General features: G+C 39.1%; 1 protein-coding gene across 2 annotated transcripts in view; it reads right to left on the minus strand.

Moving 5' to 3' along the window:
• Nucleotides 1-862: 862 nt before the first annotated feature.
• LOC111599643 (LIM domain transcription factor LMO4) overlaps nt 863-22,812 on the minus strand; it is a 31,487-nt gene continuing 9,537 nt past the window's right edge. For both annotated transcript variants that reach the window (XM_030224203.1, XM_030224204.1), the window contains exons 4-5: nt 2,179-2,370; nt 863-1,081 (exon numbers count right to left, since the gene is read on the minus strand). In XM_030224203.1, coding sequence (XP_030080063.1) covers nt 949-1,081; nt 2,179-2,370 — 325 coding nt within the window. In that variant the 3' untranslated portion in view covers nt 863-948. The remainder of the gene's footprint in view (nt 1,082-2,178; nt 2,371-22,812) is intronic.

The raw sequence follows: 22,812 nt of genomic DNA on the forward strand, positions 1-22,812 counted from the left end.
ATAATTATGTTTAACGTGAAGCTTTGATATGTTTAATTTGTAATGTAACTTATGGATGTTAAAAGATGTGGATTAAGGTAGAGTGTAGATGCTTGATCCGCATGCAGGTCCACTGCTGTGCCAAAATTGTCCGCTTTCAAACCTAACCTTCGAGTACGATTCAAGCAGAACATGCGTAACCGCTTAGCTACTCCTGGCATTCTTGGCCAACATTAAATAAAAATCCCGAAATGTTCAATATCTTTGTTACCAATAAAATGTTTAATAACCTCAATAAGCTCTCCCTGCATTGAGTCCGATTTTGATAATATTCAACCCATTGTTATACCCGTTGTATACGTTTTACTCTTTACGCTAAAAGTAGGTAGAATATATTTTTTAATGTATGTAACAGATAAGAAAAAAATTCTCTATCGATCTAGCCATATCCCTTTGTCTGCCTGCTCGTATGTTAAACGCCATTTATTAAATTATATCTCTAATGTCCATGGAGCTAATCTAATTTTGATACTAGTTTGTGGTATATATTAAACAGTTTGAAAATTTTAAAATTAAAAATTTAAAAATATGTCAACTGCTACTTCATTAGCAGACTGGCGGTAGTGGTAGAGGCGATTTGTGTATTTGAGAAGACGTAGGTTCCATTCTAAAGATGGTTTTTTACATTTCCACAATTTAGTATGCCAAGTACATACATTTTTTATGCATGTATACACTACATACTACAAGCTTTTAAAATCGAACGCGGTTCACAGTTCTTATTTACCTTTATAGTTCTAGAAAGTACTCATAATGAATATACCCTTTTTATAGACTGCCTAAGTTAAAATCATCTTTTTGAAAATTCTTTGATAGTTGTTTTAATATTTCGAATTTTAAAATATAGATATACAAATAATGAACTATGGTCTTAAATTTATATTATTAGAGTTAAAATCTGTAATTATATTAGTCCTTTGATCTTCTTGGTCTTCCAACTTTTCCTTTCCGTTGTGCTAGTGTCCCATTAGAATTTGGGGGGTTTTTAAGCAACTTATGCCAATCTTGTTCACAAACCAGGCTAGCTCCCAACATTGTATACCTAAAGAATTGATGAAAATTGTATATGAATTAATACAATAGAACAGAAATTAAAAAAGTCTTATATAAGTATGGTATATTTATTTATTTCGAACTACCAACGTGTAATGCTGTTTTAGATTAAAATGTGGATGATTTGAGGATTCCTAATCTTATTACAACAGCACGTAACACAGAAGACCTTAACATAATATGATGTGCTACCGAATGTTTTTCATATAGCTTTAAGTTAATACAAATACAAGTTCAACTCACAATGTATGTGTTCAATTTATGTTGTGTATTGAGTTTATAAAGCTTATGGTGAATCGTGCAATTTTCCACTATATGTTTGCTGAAATTTCAGATATGTCGACGTACAGCATATAAAGCTCTTAATGGAGCAAAATGACGAGTTTGCGCTCCCAGTCAGCTTATAGTAATGCAGTCGCAGAGCAACTTCCTTGGTGATGAAAAAAGTGAACCGTTTGACCTGACCAGAGGCCATAATACTGAACTGATTTTGAATTGATTGCATAACCATTATCAACTCATTAAAATTAAAAAAAATTGAGTTGCCAATATGCTCTAATAAAACCGAGAAGTTACAATCACTTAGCGATTAACCCTTGTATATAAAAAAATCACTTTCTCATCGAGGCCAACTCCAGTAACATCTACAATTTGAACGCTAGATAGAACAATAAACAAATAACGAATAATAAAGAATAAAAGAACACTAGGCTCAACATGTTTATTATGTAAATTGTCACTCGTATTTAAAAAATTACTAAGCACACGCATATTGTCATGGTTTTTGAGGCTAAATTTATGTTGGCAATATATATATATATATATATATATATATATATATATATATATTTATATATATATATATATATATATATATAAATATATATTTCTTCGTGCACAGACGAATAAACAGAAATAGCAGAGTAACTTATCATTCGTCTTTTAATTTTCTGATGTATTTAAGGAATTAATATAATAATATAAGCATGCCAAAATTGCGAAAGACTAATTTACTGATGTAGTTTACCGTTTATTGTTCTTTCTATTTAAGGCCAAATAAAAGTTTTGTTTGTAACGCGCGCTTACCTATCACCAGGACGTAAATTAGATCCGCACTTTGCACAACTAAAGCATCTAAGATGAAATACACAGTTTATAATTTGTTTTTGTTGATTTTGTAAATCGATATTATTAATTCCAGTAAGAGCTTTTGCTACCATTTCACTTGGGGGTATAGTTTCCCCACATCCAGAACAAACACCAGAACTACCGAACATACTGTAAAATGGAATGACATAAAGAAAAGGGTTTTTTTAATGTTTTTAATCATTTATTAATTTAATCTTAAACTAAGCTACTTACTATTCATTGCGGATACTCTATATGCGTATCCCGTTGTCTATGTTAACTTAATTTTAGTTTTTTTTTTAAATCAAGAGATAAACAAGCCTTTCACAGTCTGTCTGTTGCAATGGATATATGTAATAAAAATAGTTTTTTGCTCGATATATATTTTTGATCTTGGTTTGTCAACGCGGGTATATCTTCCAAATCAAATCTCTAGCACTTTAATAGAGTTTTTGACAAATCAGATGTAGTATTTAAAGATTTACAAACAAAAGTCTTGTTTTTGTTTTAAAAAGTTAAAAATAAAATTATGCTATTTTGTATAGATAACATAGAGAATATGGAATTAAAAAACTGCAAAACAATTATGTTATCAACGTAAGTAAGTACTTCTACTAGCCTTAAAACGATTGCGCTTTTTGTGAATTAGACTATTTTATATATATTATGAACAATTAAGGATGCTCTCTTCGGAAAGCCCGACTAGGAGATACCATGATCTCAGTCCTATCTGCGTTTTTTAATATTTTCCATAGTTCATCTCGAGTATTAAAAATAATGTATACAAAGACATTACAACTGCAAGATTTGAACCCACATTGTATACGCAAACCGCATCAACTCTACCAACACTAACACTAGATAATTAAAAAAATAAACAAACAAAAAAATCAGCCTTTGCCGCCAGGCTCGAATCTAATCCAGAGATCGTCGCTTACGAGCGCCGCCTCTACCAACACCACCACTTCAATACCTGAGCGAGCAAATAGAAAAGATTACACGTATTTAAATGTATGTATGCACATGTATAGCAAAAATGTGTACACTTGGCGCTGCTTGACCAAACGTTTTGTTTAATAAATATGCTTGTATGATATACATATTTTATTGGATTAGTAAAAATGCAAGCACCTTCACTAATTGTCCATATTCCCAACTAATCTCAAATTTGAGGGATTTGAGGAAATCTGGAGCCGATATCCAAAATAAAACAAAATTGATGAATATATACATACAGCTAAATACAAAATTTGGAGGCTCTAGCTTTTAAGCCAGACGAGATATATTTCAATAATTGCATTTTGATCATATTTTTAATCGATAACAACAAAACGGGAATAGTTATCGATATTTGAAGCAAACTTATGCGCGTGCTATACACGGACCTACAGGTAGTTCTTATAGATGCTGAATCCACGCGGTCTCACATACGGACGTCCATGTGGACAGGGCGCCATCGACTCGGCGTGTCATCCTGATCAAGAATATATTTATAGGGTCTGACATGCCTCCTTCTGCCTGTTACAAACATTACCATTATACCCATTATACCATTATCAATGGGATTAGGGTATAAAATACATTTAAGAAACAATAAACCATCTGTTTTCCGGGACTTCTCATAAATATATTTGTTTTGTTTGCTTTTTATGTTGTTAGAAAAAAAAATAATTTTAATTAACTAGTTTGCCAAATAATTTAATAAGACAACTAAAATTGATATTCTAAAGCAAGAACGTCTTTTCTCTTTCGAAATATACAAAGGAAGTTTCCGTCCAAAGATCAAAATCGTAGCAAACCGTAAATTATTTTCACAATCCTTACTTTAAAAACTTTTTTTTTAAAAATGTCACAATTTAAGTTGCGACCCTTTTTAAACTTAGCACTCCATAAATTAAAATAATAAATTATTGTGTATGAGTGGAAAAGAATCTGAATTATAGTTTGCGTAATTAGCTTTAGCCTGACTTGACAATCTTTCCTTCCTAACGAAGTTCCCTTCTTAAATTATATTTTAACCAAATATTTTCTTTATACATTAATTAATTAATTAATCTATAAAATACATTTAGTAGAGAGTATAGCATTTAAGAGTAAATAGAGCGATTTCTATTTCAATGCGAAAGTCTCAACCATCTGAACTAGTTGCTTTTTTTTTTAACTTTTAGGCAAATTTTTTAAGGAATAGCGATAATCGCTAAAATTCATCATCTATTGTTCAGGCATGAACATACTGTAGTATATTTAATAACATATTCATAAGACCCGAAGCAACGTAGAGTATTCTGCATATAGATACGTCATATGCCTAACATATGATATGATGATAGTGTATACTAGATACGCATATAGTGACATTTGTCCCTACGCATAAACATAGGGCGAGCGCAAAGATAAACAAATGTAATATGATCAGCCACTTATGGTCAGACCACAGCAGCGCGGGAGATGCCGCGTACGCACTTTGCCTAAGGTCTATGCCGCTTGCCTAATGTTTATGCCATATGCATATAAGTATATACAAGCTATATATATGAAGCTACACAACGGGAGAGCATAGTATGTCTCCCGCTTGGAGCTCCACTCATTACATAATGTACTTAGGTTAAGAGATGAAATACGCATGAGCCAGGGTATAAGAACTCTTGCTCAGACGAATAAAGATTATTACACAACTGAACACCTTCGAGCCGGATCCACAAGGCTTCGTTTGAGATGTGTACACACATTTTTTGGTCCTTCGAGTAAAATCTACATGGCTTCGTTTGTGATGTGTACACACATTTTATGGTCCTTCGAGTAAAATCTACAAGGCCACGTTTGTGACAAGTGTGAAAGTGAAGTGAAAAATTGTTTAAATACTTTTTTGGCTTACCAATTCAAGCTGTGAGTAGACGCACAGCACAATCAACCAGGCGATCAAAACAAAAACACCTCCAACGGGTCAAGCCAAAGGGTAAATTAAGTTCAAATTTTCACACGAAAAAAAAAACAATCAAAATGCTGTCGGCAAAAACTCTGGAGTTGCTCAAAAAGCAATCAGAGATCTATGACAAGATCCGGCAGAGCATCACGAACAAGGATGCGTTACCAGCAATTGATAGATTGGCAGCAGAGTTTACTGCCAATCATCTAACACTGGTCAAAATCGGTGTCATCGATCATCAATATTTTAAGGAAAAAATATATGATGGCACAATGGAAAACATCAGGAACTATGAGGAGTCTCTGATGAAAGTCGAAGTTGCCGACCACGCCATAGACACCGACGAAACAGCATCCATACAACCAAAGACATCCAAGGCACAACACAGGCAGCAGGAAATAATATTTTCCCAAAGAAGCTCGAGCCAAATGGATGTGCTGGTTGACCTTGTGGACAAACGAGCTCTAAAAGTAAGGCAACACATGCAAGAAGTGTATGCCAATCTAGAGCTCAGCAGCCAGGAAGGAATCCTTGACTATAAAGACAAGTTGATTTTCCTGTGGAACAAAGTCCAGTCAACGCTCACGGATTTAGAGGCAAAATACGAAAAATTTGCCTTCGACATCGATGAGATAGATGAGCTGGAATGCAATGTCAGCATACTCACAAAAAAACTAAACAGAAGTGTAGGTGACTTGCAAAATATAAAAGAAACGTTCCAGAGCTACCGAAAGTGGATCTTCCTCACTTCAATGGAAGTCCCAAAGAGTGGCCCACGTTCTTCGAGTTATTCTCTGAGGTGATTCACAACAGGAGAGATATCAGCGACACAAGGAAGCTGAATTACCTGAAGTCTTGCCTTAAGGGAGAAGCCAAAATGGTCGTAGGCCATTTATTAATTGGCTCGTCTGCTAACTACAACTCGGCTTGGGAACTAATATGCAAGCGCTACGAAAATAAGCGCAAAATATTTGCTAACGCCGTCAACCAGCTAGTGGACATGGAACTGCTGAAGAACAATGATGAAGGCAGTATCCTCAAGTTCTTGGACAAAGCAACAGAATGCATTTTCATTATCAAAGAAAAGGGTCAATTTGGTAATGAAGCTGACGTTCCAATAGCTCAAATTCTGTTGCGACGATTCTCTACGGAAATCCTACAAATTTACGAACAACACGTAAAAAAGGCCAGAGAAATTCAGTCCTTGGACGATGTACTAGAGTTTATTGAGCAACTGTATAACTCAATAGACTCAGTGCAAAAAAGCGCCGCCCGTACGTCAAGGGAAGCAAAGACAACGAGCCACGAGAGATGCCGTTTTTGCCAATTAACGGGACACTAGGTGTCAGGAATTTAGAGCTGAGCCGGTTAAAAAACGCAAGGAGTTTGTGTTCAAAAACTCGCTTTGCTACAAATGTCTAGGCAGCCACAGCGTTAAAGATTGCAAAAAGAATTGGACTTGCAATCAATGCACCAAAGCACACAACAATTTGCTTCACGAGGAAGCAAATAAAAATGAGACCGTCAGCAGCAACTGTCTAAATGAAAGGACAAGATACGTTGCTGGCGACAGCGCTCATCCAGATTAAAAATAAGTCTGGAAAATACCCTAATATCTGAAGAAGCTGCACAACAGTTAAAACTGCGCCGAACTAACCGGAACGTGGAAGTTCAAGGAATTTCGCATAATATAGAAGTCCTTAAAAATAGTGTTTGCTTAACAATCAAACCCCGGTTTAAAAGCAAATTCATCACCACAACGCAGGCACTTGTTATGCCAAAACTTAAGAGAGCTCTTCCGACCAAGAAAATTGGCATGGATGTCAATAAGGATTGGATGGGCTGCGAGCTAGCTGACCCACATTTTAACGAGCCCAGTCGAATTGACGTTGTCATTGGCGTTGATTTACTTCCCTTAATAATGTTGGGAAAAGTAAAGAAAATCAACGAAACCCTGGGACAAAAGACCGAACTTGGGTGGATTGTCTCTGGCAATATATCTGGATTATCAACCAATAAGGTAATCAGCGCATCAACAACGATGTGCCTGGACGTCCCAGAGAACTCTGGGAAGCATCGAAAAATTGGGTTGCTATACAGACGGAGACGCAGGCCACGGATTAAGAAGAGAAACCAGAGGCAGAAACTGCTAGCTGTCACATTTGGCCCCCCGCAGAATGTTCAGGCATGAACATACTGTAGTATATTTAATAACATATTCATAAGACCCGAAGCAATGTAGAGTATTCTGCATATAGATGATAAATAGATAAATACGCATATAGTGACATTTGTCCCCACGCATAAACATAGGGCGAGCGCAAAGATAAACAAATGTAATATGATCAGCCACTTATGGTCAGACCACAGCAGCGCGGGAGATGCCGCGTACGCACTTTGCCTAAGGTCTATGCCGCTTGCCTAATGTTTATGCCATATGCATATAAGTATATACAAGCTATATATATGAAGCTACACAACGGGAGAGCATAGTATGTCTCCCGCTTGGAGCTCCACTCATTACATAATGTACTTAGGTTAAGAGATGAAATACGCATGAGCCAGGGTATAAGAACTCTTGCTCAGACGAATAAAGATTATTACACAACTGAACACCACACAGTTATTTGTATTCACATTTTTTGGTCCTTCGATCCGGATCCACAAGGCTTCGTTTGTGATGTGTACACACATTTTTTGGTCCTTCGAGTAAAATCTACAAGGCTTCGTTTGTGATGTGTACACACATTTTTTGGTCATTCGAGTAAAATCTACAAGGCTACGTTTGTGACAAGTGTGAAAGTGAAGTGAAAAATTGTTTAATCAACCAGGCGATCAAAACAAAAACACCTCCAACGGGTCAAGCCAAAGGGTAAATTAAGTTCAAATTTTCACACGAAAAAAAAACACAATCAAAATGCTGTCGGCAAAAACTCTGGAGTTGCTCAAAAAGCAATCAGAGATCTATGACAAGATTCGGCAGAGCATCACGAACAAGGATGCGTTACCAGCAATTGATAGATTGGCAGCAGAGTTTACTGCCAATCATCTAACACTGGTCAAAATCGGTGTCATCGATCATCAATATTTTAAGGAAAAAATATATGATGGCACAATGGAAAACATCAGGAACTATGAGGAGTCTCTGATGAAAGTCGAAGTTGCCGACCACGCCATAGACACCGACGAAACAGCATCCATACAACCAAAGACATCCAAGGCACAACACAGGCAGCAGGAAATAATATTTTCCTAAAGAAGCTCGAGCCAAATGGATGTGCTGGTTGACCTTGTGGACAAACGAGCTCTAAAAGTAAGGCAACACATGCAAGAAGTGTATGCCAATCTAGAGCTCAGCAGCCAGGAAGGAATCCTTGACTATAAAGACAAGTTGATTTTCCTGTGGAACAAAGTCCAGTCAACGCTCACGGATTTAGAGGCAAAATACGAAAAATTTGCCTTCGACATCGATGAGATAGATGAGCTGGAATGCAATGTCAGCATACTCACAAAAAAACTAAACAGAAGTGTAGGTGACTTGCAAAATATAAAAGAAACGTTCCAGAGCTACCGAAAGTGGATCTTCCTCACTTCAATGGAAGTCCCAAAGAGTGGCCCACGTTCTTCGAGTTATTCTCTGAGGTGATTCACAACAGGAGAGATATCAGCGACACAAGGAAGCTGAATTACCTGAAGTCTTGCCTTAAGGGAGAAGCCAAAATGGTCGTAGGCCATTTATTAATTGGCTCGTCTGCTAACTACAACTCGGCTTGGGAACTAATATGCAAGCGCTGCGAAAATAAGCGCAAAATATTTGCTAACGCCGTCAACCAGCTAGTGGACATGGAACTGCTGAAGAACAATGATGAAGGATGTATCCTCAAGTTCTTGGACAAAGCAACAGAATGCATTTTCATTATCAAAGAAAAGGGTCAATTTGGTAATGAAGCTGACGTTCTAATCGCTCAAATTCTGTTGCGACGATTCTCTACGGAGATCCTACAAATTTACGAACAACACGTAAAAAAGGCCAGAGAAATTCAGTCCTTGGACGATGTACTAGAGTTTATTGAGCAACTGTATAACTCAATAGACTCAGTGCAAAAAAGCGCCGCCCGTACGTCAAGGGAAGCAAAGACAACGAGCCACGAGAGATACCGTTTTTGCCAATTAACGGGACATGAAATAACTAGGTGTCAGGAATTTAGAGCTGAGCCGGTTAAAAAACGCAAGGAGTTTGTGTTCAAAAACTCGCTTTGCTACAAATGTCTAGGCAGCCACAGCGTTAAAGATTGCAAAAAGAATTGGACTTGCAATCAATGCACCAAAGAACATAACAATTTGCTTCACGAGGAAGCAAATAAAAATGAGACCGTCAGCAGCAACTGTCTAAATGAAAATAAAGGACAAGATACGTTGCTGGCGACAGCGCTCATCCAGATTAAAAATAAGTCTGGAAAATACCCTAATATCTGAAGAAGCTGCACAACAGTTAAAACTGCGCCGAACTAAACGGAACGTGGAAGTTCAAGGAATTTCGCATAATATAGAAATCCTTAAAAATAGTGTTTGCTTAACAATCAAACCCCGGTTTAAAAGCAAATTCATCACCACAACGCAGGCACTTGTTATGCCAAAACTTAAGAGAGCTCTTCCGACCAAGAAAATTGGCATGGATGTCAATAAGGATTGGATGGGCTGCGAGCTAGCTGACCCACATTTTAACGAGCCCAGTCGAATTGACGTTGTCATTGGCGTTGATTTACTTCCCTTAATAATGTTGGGAAAAGTAAAGAAAATCAACGAAACCCTGGGACAAAAGACCGAACTTGGGTGGATTGTCTCTGGCAATATATCTGGATTATCAACCAATAAGGTAAACAGCGCATCAACAACGATGTGCCTGGACGTCCCAGAGAACTCTGGGAAGCATCGAAAAATTGGGTTGCTATACAGACGGAGACGCAGGCCACTGATTAAGAAGAGAAACCAGAGGCAGAAACTGCTAGCTGTCACATTTGGCCCCCCGCAGAATGTTCAGGCATGAACATACTGTAGTATATTTAATAACATATTCATAAGACCCGAAGCAATGTAGAGTATTCTGCATATAGATGTTCCCACGCATAAACATAGGGCGAGCGCAAAGATAAACAAATGTAATATGATCAGCCACTTATGGTCAGACCACAGCAGCGCGGGAGATGCCGCGTACGCACTTTGCCTAAGGTCTATGCCGCTTGCCTAATGTTTATGCCATATGCATATAAGTATATACAAGCTATATATATGAAGCTACACAACGGGAGAGCATAGTATGTCTCCCGCTTGGAGCTCCACTCATTACATAATGTACTTAGGTTAAGAGATGAAATACGCATGAGCCAGGGTATAAGAACTCTTGCTCAGACGAATAAAGATTATTACACAACTGAACACCACACAGTTATTTGTATTCACATTTTTTGGTCCTTCGATCCGGATCCACAAGGCTTCGTTTGTGATGTGTACACACATTTTTTGGTCCTTCGAGTAAAATCTACAAGGCTTCGTTTGTGATGTGTACACACATTTTTTGGTCCTTCGAGTAAAATCTACAAGGCTACGTTTGTGACAAGTGTGAAAGTGAAGTGAAAAATTGTTTAATCAACCAGGCGATCAAAACAAAAACACCTCCAACGGGTCAAGCCAAAGGGTAAATTAAGTTCAAATTTTCACACGAAAAAAAAACACAATCAAAATGCTGTCGGCAAAAACTCTGGAGTTGCTCAAAAAGCAATCAGAGATCTATGACAAGATTCGGCAGAGCATCACGAACAAGGATGCGTTACCAGCAATTGATAGATTGGCAGCAGAGTTTACTGCCAATCATCTAACACTGGTCAAAACGGTGTCATCGATCATCAATATTTTAAGGAAAAAATATATGATGGCACAATGGAAAACATCAGGAACTATGAGGAGTCTCTGATGAAAGTCGAAGTTGCCGACCACGCCATAGACACCGACGAAACAGCATCCATACAACCAAAGACATCCAAGGCACAACACAGGCAGTAGGAAATAATATTTTCCTAAAGAAGCTCGAGCCAAATGGATGTGCTGGTTGACCTTGTGGACAAACGAGCTCTAAAAGTAAGGCAACACATGCAAGAAGTGTATGCCAATCTAGAGCTCAGCAGCCAGGAAGGAATCCTTGACTATAAAGACAAGTTGATTTTCCTGTGGAACAAAGTCCAGTCAACGCTCACGGATTTAGAGGCAAAATACGAAAAATTTGCCTTCGACATCGATGAGATAGATGAGCTGGAATGCAATGTCAGCATACTCACAAAAAAACTAAACAGAAGTGTAGGTGACTTGCAAAATATAAAAGAAACGTTCCAGAGCTACCGAAAGTGGATCTTCCTCACTTCAATGGAAGTCCCAAAGAGTGGCCCACGTTCTTCGAGTTATTCTCTGAGGTGATTCACAACAGGAGAGATATCAGCGACACAAGGAAGCTGAATTACCTGAAGTCTTGCCTTAAGGGAGAAGCCAAAATGGTCGTAGGCCATTTATTAATTGGCTCGTCTGCTAACTACAACTCGGCTTGGGAACTAATATGCAAGCGCTACGAAAATAAGCGCAAAATATTTGCTAACGCCGTCAACCAGCTAGTGGACATGGAACTGCTGAAGAACAATGATGAAGGCAGTATCCTCAAGTTCTTGGACAAAGCAACAGAATGCATTTTCATTATCAAAGAAAAGGGTCAATTTGGTAATGAAGCTGACGTTCTAATCGCTCAAATTCTGTTGCGACGATTCTCTACGGAAATCCTACAAATTTACGAACAACACGTAAAAAAGGCCAGAGAAATTCAGTCCTTGGACGATGTACTAGAGTTTATTGAGCAACTGTATAACTCAATAGACTCAGTGCAAAAAAGCGCCGCCCGTACGTCAAGGGAAGCAAAGACAACGAGCCACGAGAGATGCCGTTTTTGCCAATTAACGGGACATGAAATAACTAGGTGTCAGGAATTTAGAGCTGAGCCGGTTAAAAAACGCAAGGAGTTTGTGTTCAAAAACTCGCTTTGCTACAAATGTCTAGGCAGCCACAGCGTTAAAGATTGCAAAAAGAATTGGACTTGCAATCAATGCACCAAAGAACATAACAATTTGCTTCACGAGGAAGCAAATAAAAATGAGACCGTCAGCAGCAACTGTCTAAATGAAAATAAAGGACAAGATACGTTGCTGGCGACAGCGCTCATCCAGATTAAAAATAAGTCTGGAAAATACCCTAATATCTGAAGAAGCTGCACAACAGTTAAAACTGCGCCGAACTAAACGGAACGTGGAAGTTCAAGGAATTTCGCATAATATAGAAATCCTTAAAAATAGTGTTTGCTTAACAATCAAACCCCGGTTTAAAAGCAAATTCATCACCACAACGCAGGCACTTGTTATGCCAAAACTTAAGAGAGCTCTTCCGACCAAGAAAATTGGCATGGATGTCAATAAGGATTGGATGGGCTGCGAGCTAGCTGACCCACATTTTAACGAGCCCAGTCGAATTGACGTTGTCATTGGCGTTGATTTACTTCCCTTAATAATGTTGGGAAAAGTAAAGAAAATCAACGAAACCCTGGGACAAAAGACCGAACTTGGGTGGATTGTCTCTGGCAATATATCTGGATTATCAACCAATAAGGTAAACAGCGCATCAACAACGATGTGCCTGGACGTCCCAGAGAACTCTGGGAAGCATCGAAAAATTGGGTTGCTATACAGACGGAGACGCAGGCCACGGATTAAGAAGAGAAACCAGAGGCAGAAACTGCTAGCTGTCACATTTGGCCCCCCGCAGAATGTTCAGGCATGAACATACTGTAGTATATTTAATAACATATTCATAAGACCCGAAGCAATGTAGAGTATTCTGCATATAGATGATAAATAGATAAATACGCATATAGTGACATTTGTCCCCACGCATAAACATAGGGCGAGCGCAAAGATAAACAAATGTAATATGATCAGCCACTTATGGTCAGACCACAGCAGCGCGGGAGATGCCGCGTACGCACTTTGCCTAAGGTCTATGCCGCTTGCCTAATGTTTATGCAATATGCATATAAGTATATACAAGCTATATATATGAAGCTACACAACGGGAGAGCATAGTATGTCTCCCGCTTGGAGCTCCACTCATTACATAATGTACTTAGGTTAAGAGATGAAATACGCATGAGCCAGGGTATAAGAACTCTTGCTCAGACGAATAAAGATTATTACACAACTGAACACCACACAGTTATTTGTATTCACATTTTTTGGTCCTTCGATCCGGATCCACAAGGCTTCGTTTGTGATGTGTACACACATTTTTTGGTCCTTCGAGTAAAATCTACAAGGCTTCGTTTGTGATGTGTACACACATTTTTTGGTCCTTCGAGTAAAATCTACAAGGCTACGTTTGTGACAAGTGTGAAAGTGAAGTGAAAAATTGTTTAATCAACCAGGCGATCAAAACAAAAACACCTCCAACGGGTCAAGCCAAAGGGTAAATTAAGTTCAAATTTTCACACGAAAAAAAAACACAATCAAAATGCTGTCGGCAAAAACTCTGGAGTTGCTCAAAAAGCAATCAGAGATCTATGACAAGATTCGGCAGAGCATCACGAACAAGGATGCGTTACCAGCAATTGATAGATTGGCAGCAGAGTTTACTGCCAATCATCTAACACTGGTCAAAACGGTGTCATCGATCATCAATATTTTAAGGAAAAAATATATGATGGCACAATGGAAAACATCAGGAACTATGAGGAGTCTCTGATGAAAGTCGAAGTTGCCGACCACGCCATAGACACCGACGAAACAGCATCCATACAACCAAAGACATCCAAGGCACAACACAGGCAGTAGGAAATAATATTTTCCTAAAGAAGCTCGAGCCAAATGGATGTGCTGGTTGACCTTGTGGACAAACGAGCTCTAAAAGTAAGGCAACACATGCAAGAAGTGTATGCCAATCTAGAGCTCAGCAGCCAGGAAGGAATCCTTGACTATAAAGACAAGTTGATTTTCCTGTGGAACAAAGTCCAGTCAACGCTCACGGATTTAGAGGCAAAATACGAAAAATTTGCCTTCGACATCGATGAGATAGATGAGCTGGAATGCAATGTCAGCATACTCACAAAAAAACTAAACAGAAGTGTAGGTGACTTGCAAAATATAAAAGAAACGTTCTAGAGCTACCGAAAGTGGATCTTCCTCACTTCAATGGAAGTCCCAAAGAGTGGCCCACGTTCTTCGAGTTATTCTCTGAGGTGATTCACAACAGGAGAGATATCAGCGACACAAGGAAGCTGAATTACCTGAAGTCTTGCCTTAAGGGAGAAACCAAAATGGTCGTAGGCCATTTATTAATTGGCTCGTCTGCTAACTACAACTCGGCTTGGGAACTAATATGCAAGCGCTACGAAAATAAGCGCAAAATATTTGCTAACGCCGTCAACCAGCTAGTGGACATGGAACTGCTGAAGAACAATGATGAAGGCAGTATCCTCAAGTTCTTGGACAAAGCAACAGAATGCATTTTCATTATCAAAGAAAAGGGTCAATTTGGTAATGAAGCTGACGTTCTAATCGCTCAAATTCTGTTGCGACGATTCTCTACGGAAATCCTACAAATTTACGAACAACACGTAAAAAAGGCCAGAGAAATTCAGTCCTTGGACGATGTACTAGAGTTTATTGAGCAACTGTATAACTCAATAGACTCAGTGCAAAAAAGCGCCGCCCGTACGTCAAGGGAAGCAAAGACAACGAGCCACGAGAGATGCCGTTTTTGCCAATTAACGGGACATGAAATAACTAGGTGTCAGGAATTTAGAGCTGAGCCGGTTAAAAAACGCAAGGAGTTTGTGTTCAAAAACTCGCTTTGCTACAAATGTCTAGGCAGCCACAGCGTTAAAGATTGCAAAAAGAATTGGACTTGCAATCAATGCACCAAAGAACATAACAATTTGCTTCACGAGGAAGCAAATAAAAATGAGACCGTCAGCAGCAACTGTCTAAATGAAAATAAAGGACAAGATACGTTGCTGGCGACAGCGCTCATCCAGATTAAAAATAAGTCTGGAAAATACCCTAATATCTGAAGAAGCTGCACAACAGTTAAAACTGCGCCGAACTAAACGGAACGTGGAAGTTCAAGGAATTTCGCATAATATAGAAATCCTTAAAAATAGTGTTTGCTTAACAATCAAACCCCGGTTTAAAAGCAAATTCATCACCACAACGCAGGCACTTGTTATGCCAAAACTTAAGAGAGCTCTTCCGACCAAGAAAATTGGCATGGATGTCAATAAGGATTGGATGGGCTGCGAGCTAGCTGACCCACATTTTAACGAGCCCAGTCGAATTGACGTTGTCATTGGCGTTGATTTACTTCCCTTAATAATGTTGGGAAAAGTAAAGAAAATCAACGAAACCCTGGGACAAAAGACCGAACTTGGGTGGATTGTCTCTGGCAATATATCTGGATTATCAACCAATAAGGTAAACAGCGCATCAACAACGATGTGCCTGGACGTCCCAGAGAACTCTGGGAAGCATCGAAAAATTGGGTTGCTATACAGACGGAGACGCAGGCCACGGATTAAGAAGAGAAACCAGAGGCAGAAACTGCTAGCTGTCACATTTGGCCCCCCGCAGAATGTTCAGGCATGAACATACTGTAGTATATTTAATAACATATTCATAAGACCCGAAGCAATGTAGAGTATTCTGCATATAGATGATAAATAGATAAATACGCATATAGTGACATTTGTCCCCACGCATAAACATAGGGCGAGCGCAAAGATAAACAAATGTAATATGATCAGCCACTTATGGTCAGACCACAGCAGCGCGGGAGATGCCGCGTACGCACTTTGCCTAAGGTCTATGCCGCTTGCCTAATGTTTATGCAATATGCATATAAGTATATACAAGCTATATATATGAAGCTACACAACGGGAGAGCATAGTATGTCTCCCGCTTGGAGCTCCACTCATTACATAATGTACTTAGGTTAAGAGATGAAATACGCATGAGCCAGGGTATAAGAACTCTTGCTCAGACGAATAAAGATTATTACACAACTGAACACCACACAGTTATTTGTATTCACATTTTTTGGTCCTTCGATCCGGATCCACAAGGCTTCGTTTGTGATGTGTACACACATTTTTTGGTCCTTCGAGTAAAATCTACAAGGCTTCGTTTGTGATGTGTACACACATTTTTTGGTCCTTCGAGTAAAATCTACAAGGCTACGTTTGTGACAAGTGTGAAAGTGAAGTGAAAAATTGTTTAATCAACCAGGCGATCAAAACAAAAACACCTCCAACGGGTCAAGCCAAAGGGTAAATTAAGTTCAAATTTTCACACGAAAAAAAAACACAATCAAAATGCTGTCGGCAAAAACTCTGGAGTTGCTCAAAAAGCAATCAGAGATCTATGACAAGATTCGGCAGAGCATCACGAACAAGGATGCGTTACCAGCAATTGATAGATTGGCAGCAGAGTTTACTGCCAATCATCTAACACTGGTCAAAACGGTGTCATCGATCATCAATATTTTAAGGAAAAAATATATGATGGCACAATGGAAAACATCAGGAACTATGAGGAGTCTCTGATGAAAGTCGAAGTTGCCGACCACGCCATAGACACCGACGAAACAGCATCCATACAACCAAAGACATCCAAGGCACAACACAGGCAGTAGGAAATAATATTTTCCTAAAGAAGCTCGAGCCAAATGGATGTGCTGGTTGACCTTGTGGACAAACGAGCTCTAAAAGTAAGGCAACACATGCAAGAAGTGTATGCCAATCTAGAGCTCAGCAGCCAGGAAGGAATCCTTGACTATAAAGACAAGTTGATTTTCCTGTGGAACAAAGTCCAGTCAACGCTCACGGATTTAGAGGCAAAATACGAAAAATTTGCCTTCGACATCGATGAGATAGATGAGCTGGAATGCAATGTCAGCATACTCACAAAAAAACTAAACAGAAGTGTAGGTGACTTGCAAAATATAAAAGAAACGTTCTAGAGCTACCGAAAGTGGATCTTCCTCACTTCAATGGAAGTCCCAAAGAGTGGCCCACGTTCTTCGAGTTATTCTCTGAGGTGATTCACAACAGGAGAGATATCAGCGACACAAGGAAGCTGAATTACCTGAAGTCTTGCCTTAAGGGAGAAGCCAAAATGGTCGTAGGCCATTTATTAATTGGCTCGTCTGCTAACTACAACTCGGCTTGGGAACTAATATGCAAGCGCTACGAAAATAAGCGCAAAATATTTGCTAACGCCGTCAACCAGCTAGTGGACATGGAACTGCTGAAGAACAATGATGAAGGCAGTATCCTCAAGTTCTTGGACAAAGCAACAGAATGCATTTTCATTATCAAAGAAAAGGGTCAATTTGGTAATGAAGCTGACGTTCTAATCGCTCAAATTCTGTTGCGACGATTCTCTACGGAAATCCTACAAATTTACGAACAACACGTAAAAAAGGCCAGAGAAATTCAGTCCTTGGACGATGTACTAGAGTTTATTGAGCAACTGTATAACTCAATAGACTCAGTGCAAAAAAGCGCCGCCCGTACGTCAAGGGAAGCAAAGACAACGAGCCACGAGAGATGCCGTTTTTGCCAATTAACGGGACATGAAATAACTAGGTGTCAGGAATTTAGAGCTGAGCCGGTTAAAAAACGCAAGGAGTTTGTGTTCAAAAACTCGCTTTGCTACAAATGTCTAGGCAGCCACAGCGTTAAAGATTGCAAAAAGAATTGGACTTGCAATCAATGCACCAAAGCACATAACAATTTGCTTCACGAGGAAGCAAATAAAAATGAGACCGTCAGCAGCAACTGTCTAAATGAAAATAAAGGACAAGATACGTTGCTGGCGACAGCGCTCATCCAGATTAAAAATAAGTCTGGAAAATACCCTAATATCTGAAGAAGCTGCACAACAGTTAAAACTGCGCCGAACTAAACGGAACGTGGAAGTTCAAGGAATTTCGCATAATATAGAAATCCTTAAAAATAGTGTTTGCTTAACAATCAAACCCCGGTTTAAAAGCAAATTCATCACCACAACGCAGGCACTTGTTATGCCAAAACTTAAGAGAGCTCTTCCGACCAAGAAAATTGGCATGGATGTCAATAAGGATTGGATGGGCTGCGAGCTAGCTGACCCACATTTTAACGAGCCCAGTCGAATTGACGTTGTCATTGGCGTTGATTTACTTCCCTTAATAATGTTGGGAAAAGTAAAGAAAATCAACGAAACCCTGGGACAAAAGACCGAACTTGGGTGGATTGTCTCTGGCAATATATCTGGATTATCAACCAATAAGGTAATCAGCGCATCAACAACGATGTGCCTGGACGTCCCAGAGAACTCTGGGAAGCATCGAAAAATTGGGTTGCTATACAGACGGAGACGCAGGCCACGGATTAAGAAGAGAAACCAGAGGCAGAAACTGCTAGCTGTCACATTTGGCCCCCCGCAGAATGTTCAGGCATGAACATACTGTAGTATATTTAATAACATATTCATAAGACCCGAAGCAATGTAGAGTATTCTGCATATAGATGATAAATAGATAAATACGCATATAGTGACATTTGTCCCCACGCATAAACATAGGGCGAGCGCAAAGATAAACAAATGTAATATGATCAGCCACTTATGGTCAGACCACAGCAGCGCGGGAGATGCCGCGTACGCACTTTGCCTAAGGTCTATGCCGCTTGCCTAATGTTTATGCAATATGCATATAAGTATATACAAGCTATATATATGAAGCTACACAACGGGAGAGCATAGTATGTCTACCGCTTGGAGCTCCACTCATTACATAATGTACTTAGGTTAAGAGATGAAATACGCATGAGCCAGGGTATAAGAACTCTTGCTCAGACGAATAAAGATTATTACACAACTGAACACCACACAGTTATTTGTATTCACATTTTTTGGTCCTTCGATCCGGATCCACAAGGCTTCGTTTGTGATGTGTACACACATTTTTTGGTCCTTCGAGTAAAATCTACAAGGCTTCGTTTGTGATGTGTACACACATTTTTTGGTCCTTCGAGTAAAATCTACAAGGCTACGTTTGTGACAAGTGTGAAAGTGAAGTGAAAAATTGTTTAATCAACCAGGCGATCAAAACAAAAACACCTCCAACGGGTCAAGCCAAAGGGTAAATTAAGTTCAAATTTTCACACGAAAAAAAAACACAATCAAAATGCTGTCGGCAAAAACTCTGGAGTTGCTCAAAAAGCAATCAGAGATCTATGACAAGATTCGGCAGAGCATCACGAACAAGGATGCGTTACCAGCAATTGATAGATTGGCAGCAGAGTTTACTGCCAATCATCTAACACTGGTCAAAACGGTGTCATCGATCATCAATATTTTAAGGAAAAAATATATGATGGCACAATGGAAAACATCAGGAACTATGAGGAGTCTCTGATGAAAGTCGAAGTTGCCGACCACGCCATAGACACCGACGAAACAGCATCCATACAACCAAAGACATCCAAGGCACAACACAGGCAGTAGGAAATAATATTTTCCTAAAGAAGCTCGAGCCAAATGGATGTGCTGGTTGACCTTGTGGACAAACGAGCTCTAAAAGTAAGGCAACACATGCAAGAAGTGTATGCCAATCTAGAGCTCAGCAGCCAGGAAGGAATCCTTGACTATAAAGACAAGTTGATTTTCCTGTGGAACAAAGTCCAGTCAACGCTCACGGATTTAGAGGCAAAATACGAAAAATTTGCCTTCGACATCGATGAGATAGATGAGCTGGAATGCAATGTCAGCATACTCACAAAAAAACTAAACAGAAGTGTAGGTGACTTGCAAAATATAAAAGAAACGTTCTAGAGCTACCGAAAGTGGATCTTCCTCACTTCAATGGAAGTCCCAAAGAGTGGCCCACGTTCTTCGAGTTATTCTCTGAGGTGATTCACAACAGGAGAGATATCAGCGACACAAGGAAGCTGAATTACCTGAAGTCTTGCCTTAAGGGAGAAGCCAAAATGGTCGTAGGCCATTTATTAATTGGCTCGTCTGCTAACTACAACTCGGCTTGGGAACTAATATGCAAGCGCTACGAAAATAAGCGCAAAATATTTGCTAACGCCGTCAACCAGCTAGTGGACATGGAACTGCTGAAGAACAATGATGAAGGCAGTATCCTCAAGTTCTTGGACAAAGCAACAGAATGCATTTTCATTATCAAAGAAAAGGGTCAATTTGGTAATGAAGCTGACGTTCTAATCGCTCAAATTCTGTTGCGACGATTCTCTACGGAAATCCTACAAATTTACGAACAACACGTAAAAAAGGCCAGAGAAATTCAGTCCTTGGACGATGTACTAGAGTTTATTGAGCAACTGTATAACTCAATAGACTCAGTGCAAAAAAGCGCCGCCCGTACGTCAAGGGAAGCAAAGACAACGAGCCACGAGAGATGCCGTTTTTGCCAATTAACGGGACATGAAATAACTAGGTGTCAGGAATTTAGAGCTGAGCCGGTTAAAAAACGCAAGGAGTTTGTGTTCAAAAACTCGCTTTGCTACAAATGTCTAGGCAGCCACAGCGTTAAAGATTGCAAAAAGAATTGGACTTGCAATCAATGCACCAAAGCACATAACAATTTGCTTCACGAGGAAGCAAATAAAAATGAGACCGTCAGCAGCAACTGTCTAAATGAAAATAAAGGACAAGATACGTTGCTGGCGACAGCGCTCATCCAGATTAAAAATAAGTCTGGAAAATACCCTAATATCTGAAGAAGCTGCACAACAGTTAAAACTGCGCCGAACTAAACGGAACGTGGAAGTTCAAGGAATTTCGCATAATATAGAAATCCTTAAAAATAGTGTTTGCTTAACAATCAAACCCCGGTTTAAAAGCAAATTCATCACCACAACGCAGGCACTTGTTATGCCAAAACTTAAGAGAGCTCTTCCGACCAAGAAAATTGGCATGGATGTCAATAAGGATTGGATGGGCTGCGAGCTAGCTGACCCACATTTTAACGAGCCCAGTCGAATTGACGTTGTCATTGGCGTTGATTTACTTCCCTTAATAATGTTGGGAAAAGTAAAGAAAATCAACGAAACCCTGGGACAAAAGACCGAACTTGGGTGGATTGTCTCTGGCAATATATCTGGATTATCAACCAATAAGGTAATCAGCGCATCAACAACGATGTGCCTGGACGTCCCAGAGAACTCTGGGAAGCATCGAAAAATTGGGTTGCTATACAGACGGAGACGCAGGCCACGGATTAAGAAGAGAAACCAGAGGCAGAAACTGCTAGCTGTCACATTTGGCCCCCCGCAGAATGTTCAGGCATGAACATACTGTAGTATATTTAATAACATATTCATAAGACCCGAAGCAATGTAGAGTATTCTGCATATAGATGATAAATAGATAAATACGTATATAGTGACATTTGTCCCCACGCATAAACATAGGGCGAGCGCAAAGATAAACAAATGTAATATGATCAGCCACTTATGGTCAGACCACAGCAGCGCGGGAGATGCCGCGTACGCACTTTGCCTAAGGTCTATGCCGCTTGCCTAATGTTTATGCCATATGCATATAAGTATATACAAGCTATATATATGAAGCTACACAACGGGAGAGCATAGTATGTCTCCCGCTTGGAGCTCCACTCATTACATAATGTACTTAGGTTAAGAGATGAAATACGCATGAGCCAGGGTATAAGAACTCTTGCTCAGACGAATAAAGATTATTACACAACTGAACACCACACAGTTATTTGTATTCACATTTTTTGGTCCTTCGATCCGGATCCACAAGGCTTCGTTTGTGATGTGTACACACATTTTTTGGTCCTTCGAGTAAAATCTACAAGGCTTCGTTTGTGATGTGTACACACATCAATGTTTTTAGCAAAATACAAATTCTTCAGCTTTTATCGTCAACTTATACCGTATATGTATGAAATCTCTAGTCGAAGCTCAACTAGAAGACACCAATCTGCGTTTTTAAAACACTCCATATAGTAATATGCATTTAAACAAACCCATTATACCCTGAATACCCATATTCAATGGGCTCAGAATATAAAAATATATCTATAATAATAGTAAGACAATAATCATAGTATTCGGAGAAGCTTGATTAATGTATGCTACTGTATATCAGAATACATGTTGCAAATTTAAAGTATCTTGTTATTACTAGATATATGGATAGCTGAATTCATGCGGACGGATGGACTGACATGACCTGAATTTATAGGTAACCTGTAATTTAAACCAAGGATATTTTTCTTTAAATGTAAACGAAAAATTGCATTCCTCAAATGTGGTTTATTTTCATGGTATACCGACATTTTAAGAGAGCTGAAACTAGCGAAATCATAAGTGCTACTTTTGTACAGATTTTTCACACTACTCATGCTATTTACAGAAGAAATATTAAAGAAGTAAAGTCAGAACCCCAAAATAATTCAGTCAATCAAAATTTTTACTTCGTGAAGGGAGTTTTGGGAGTTTCATTTTAAGTAATTTTAGGGAAATATTTAATATCTATTGTTTTTCTAGAAAAGA

The sequence above is a fragment of the Drosophila hydei genome, unplaced genomic scaffold (genome assembly GCF_003285905.1).
Source record: "Drosophila hydei strain 15085-1641.00,03,60 unplaced genomic scaffold, DhydRS2 tig00000384-arrow-arrow-pilon, whole genome shotgun sequence".
In the NCBI taxonomy this organism is placed as follows: domain Eukaryota; kingdom Metazoa; phylum Arthropoda; class Insecta; order Diptera; family Drosophilidae; genus Drosophila; species Drosophila hydei.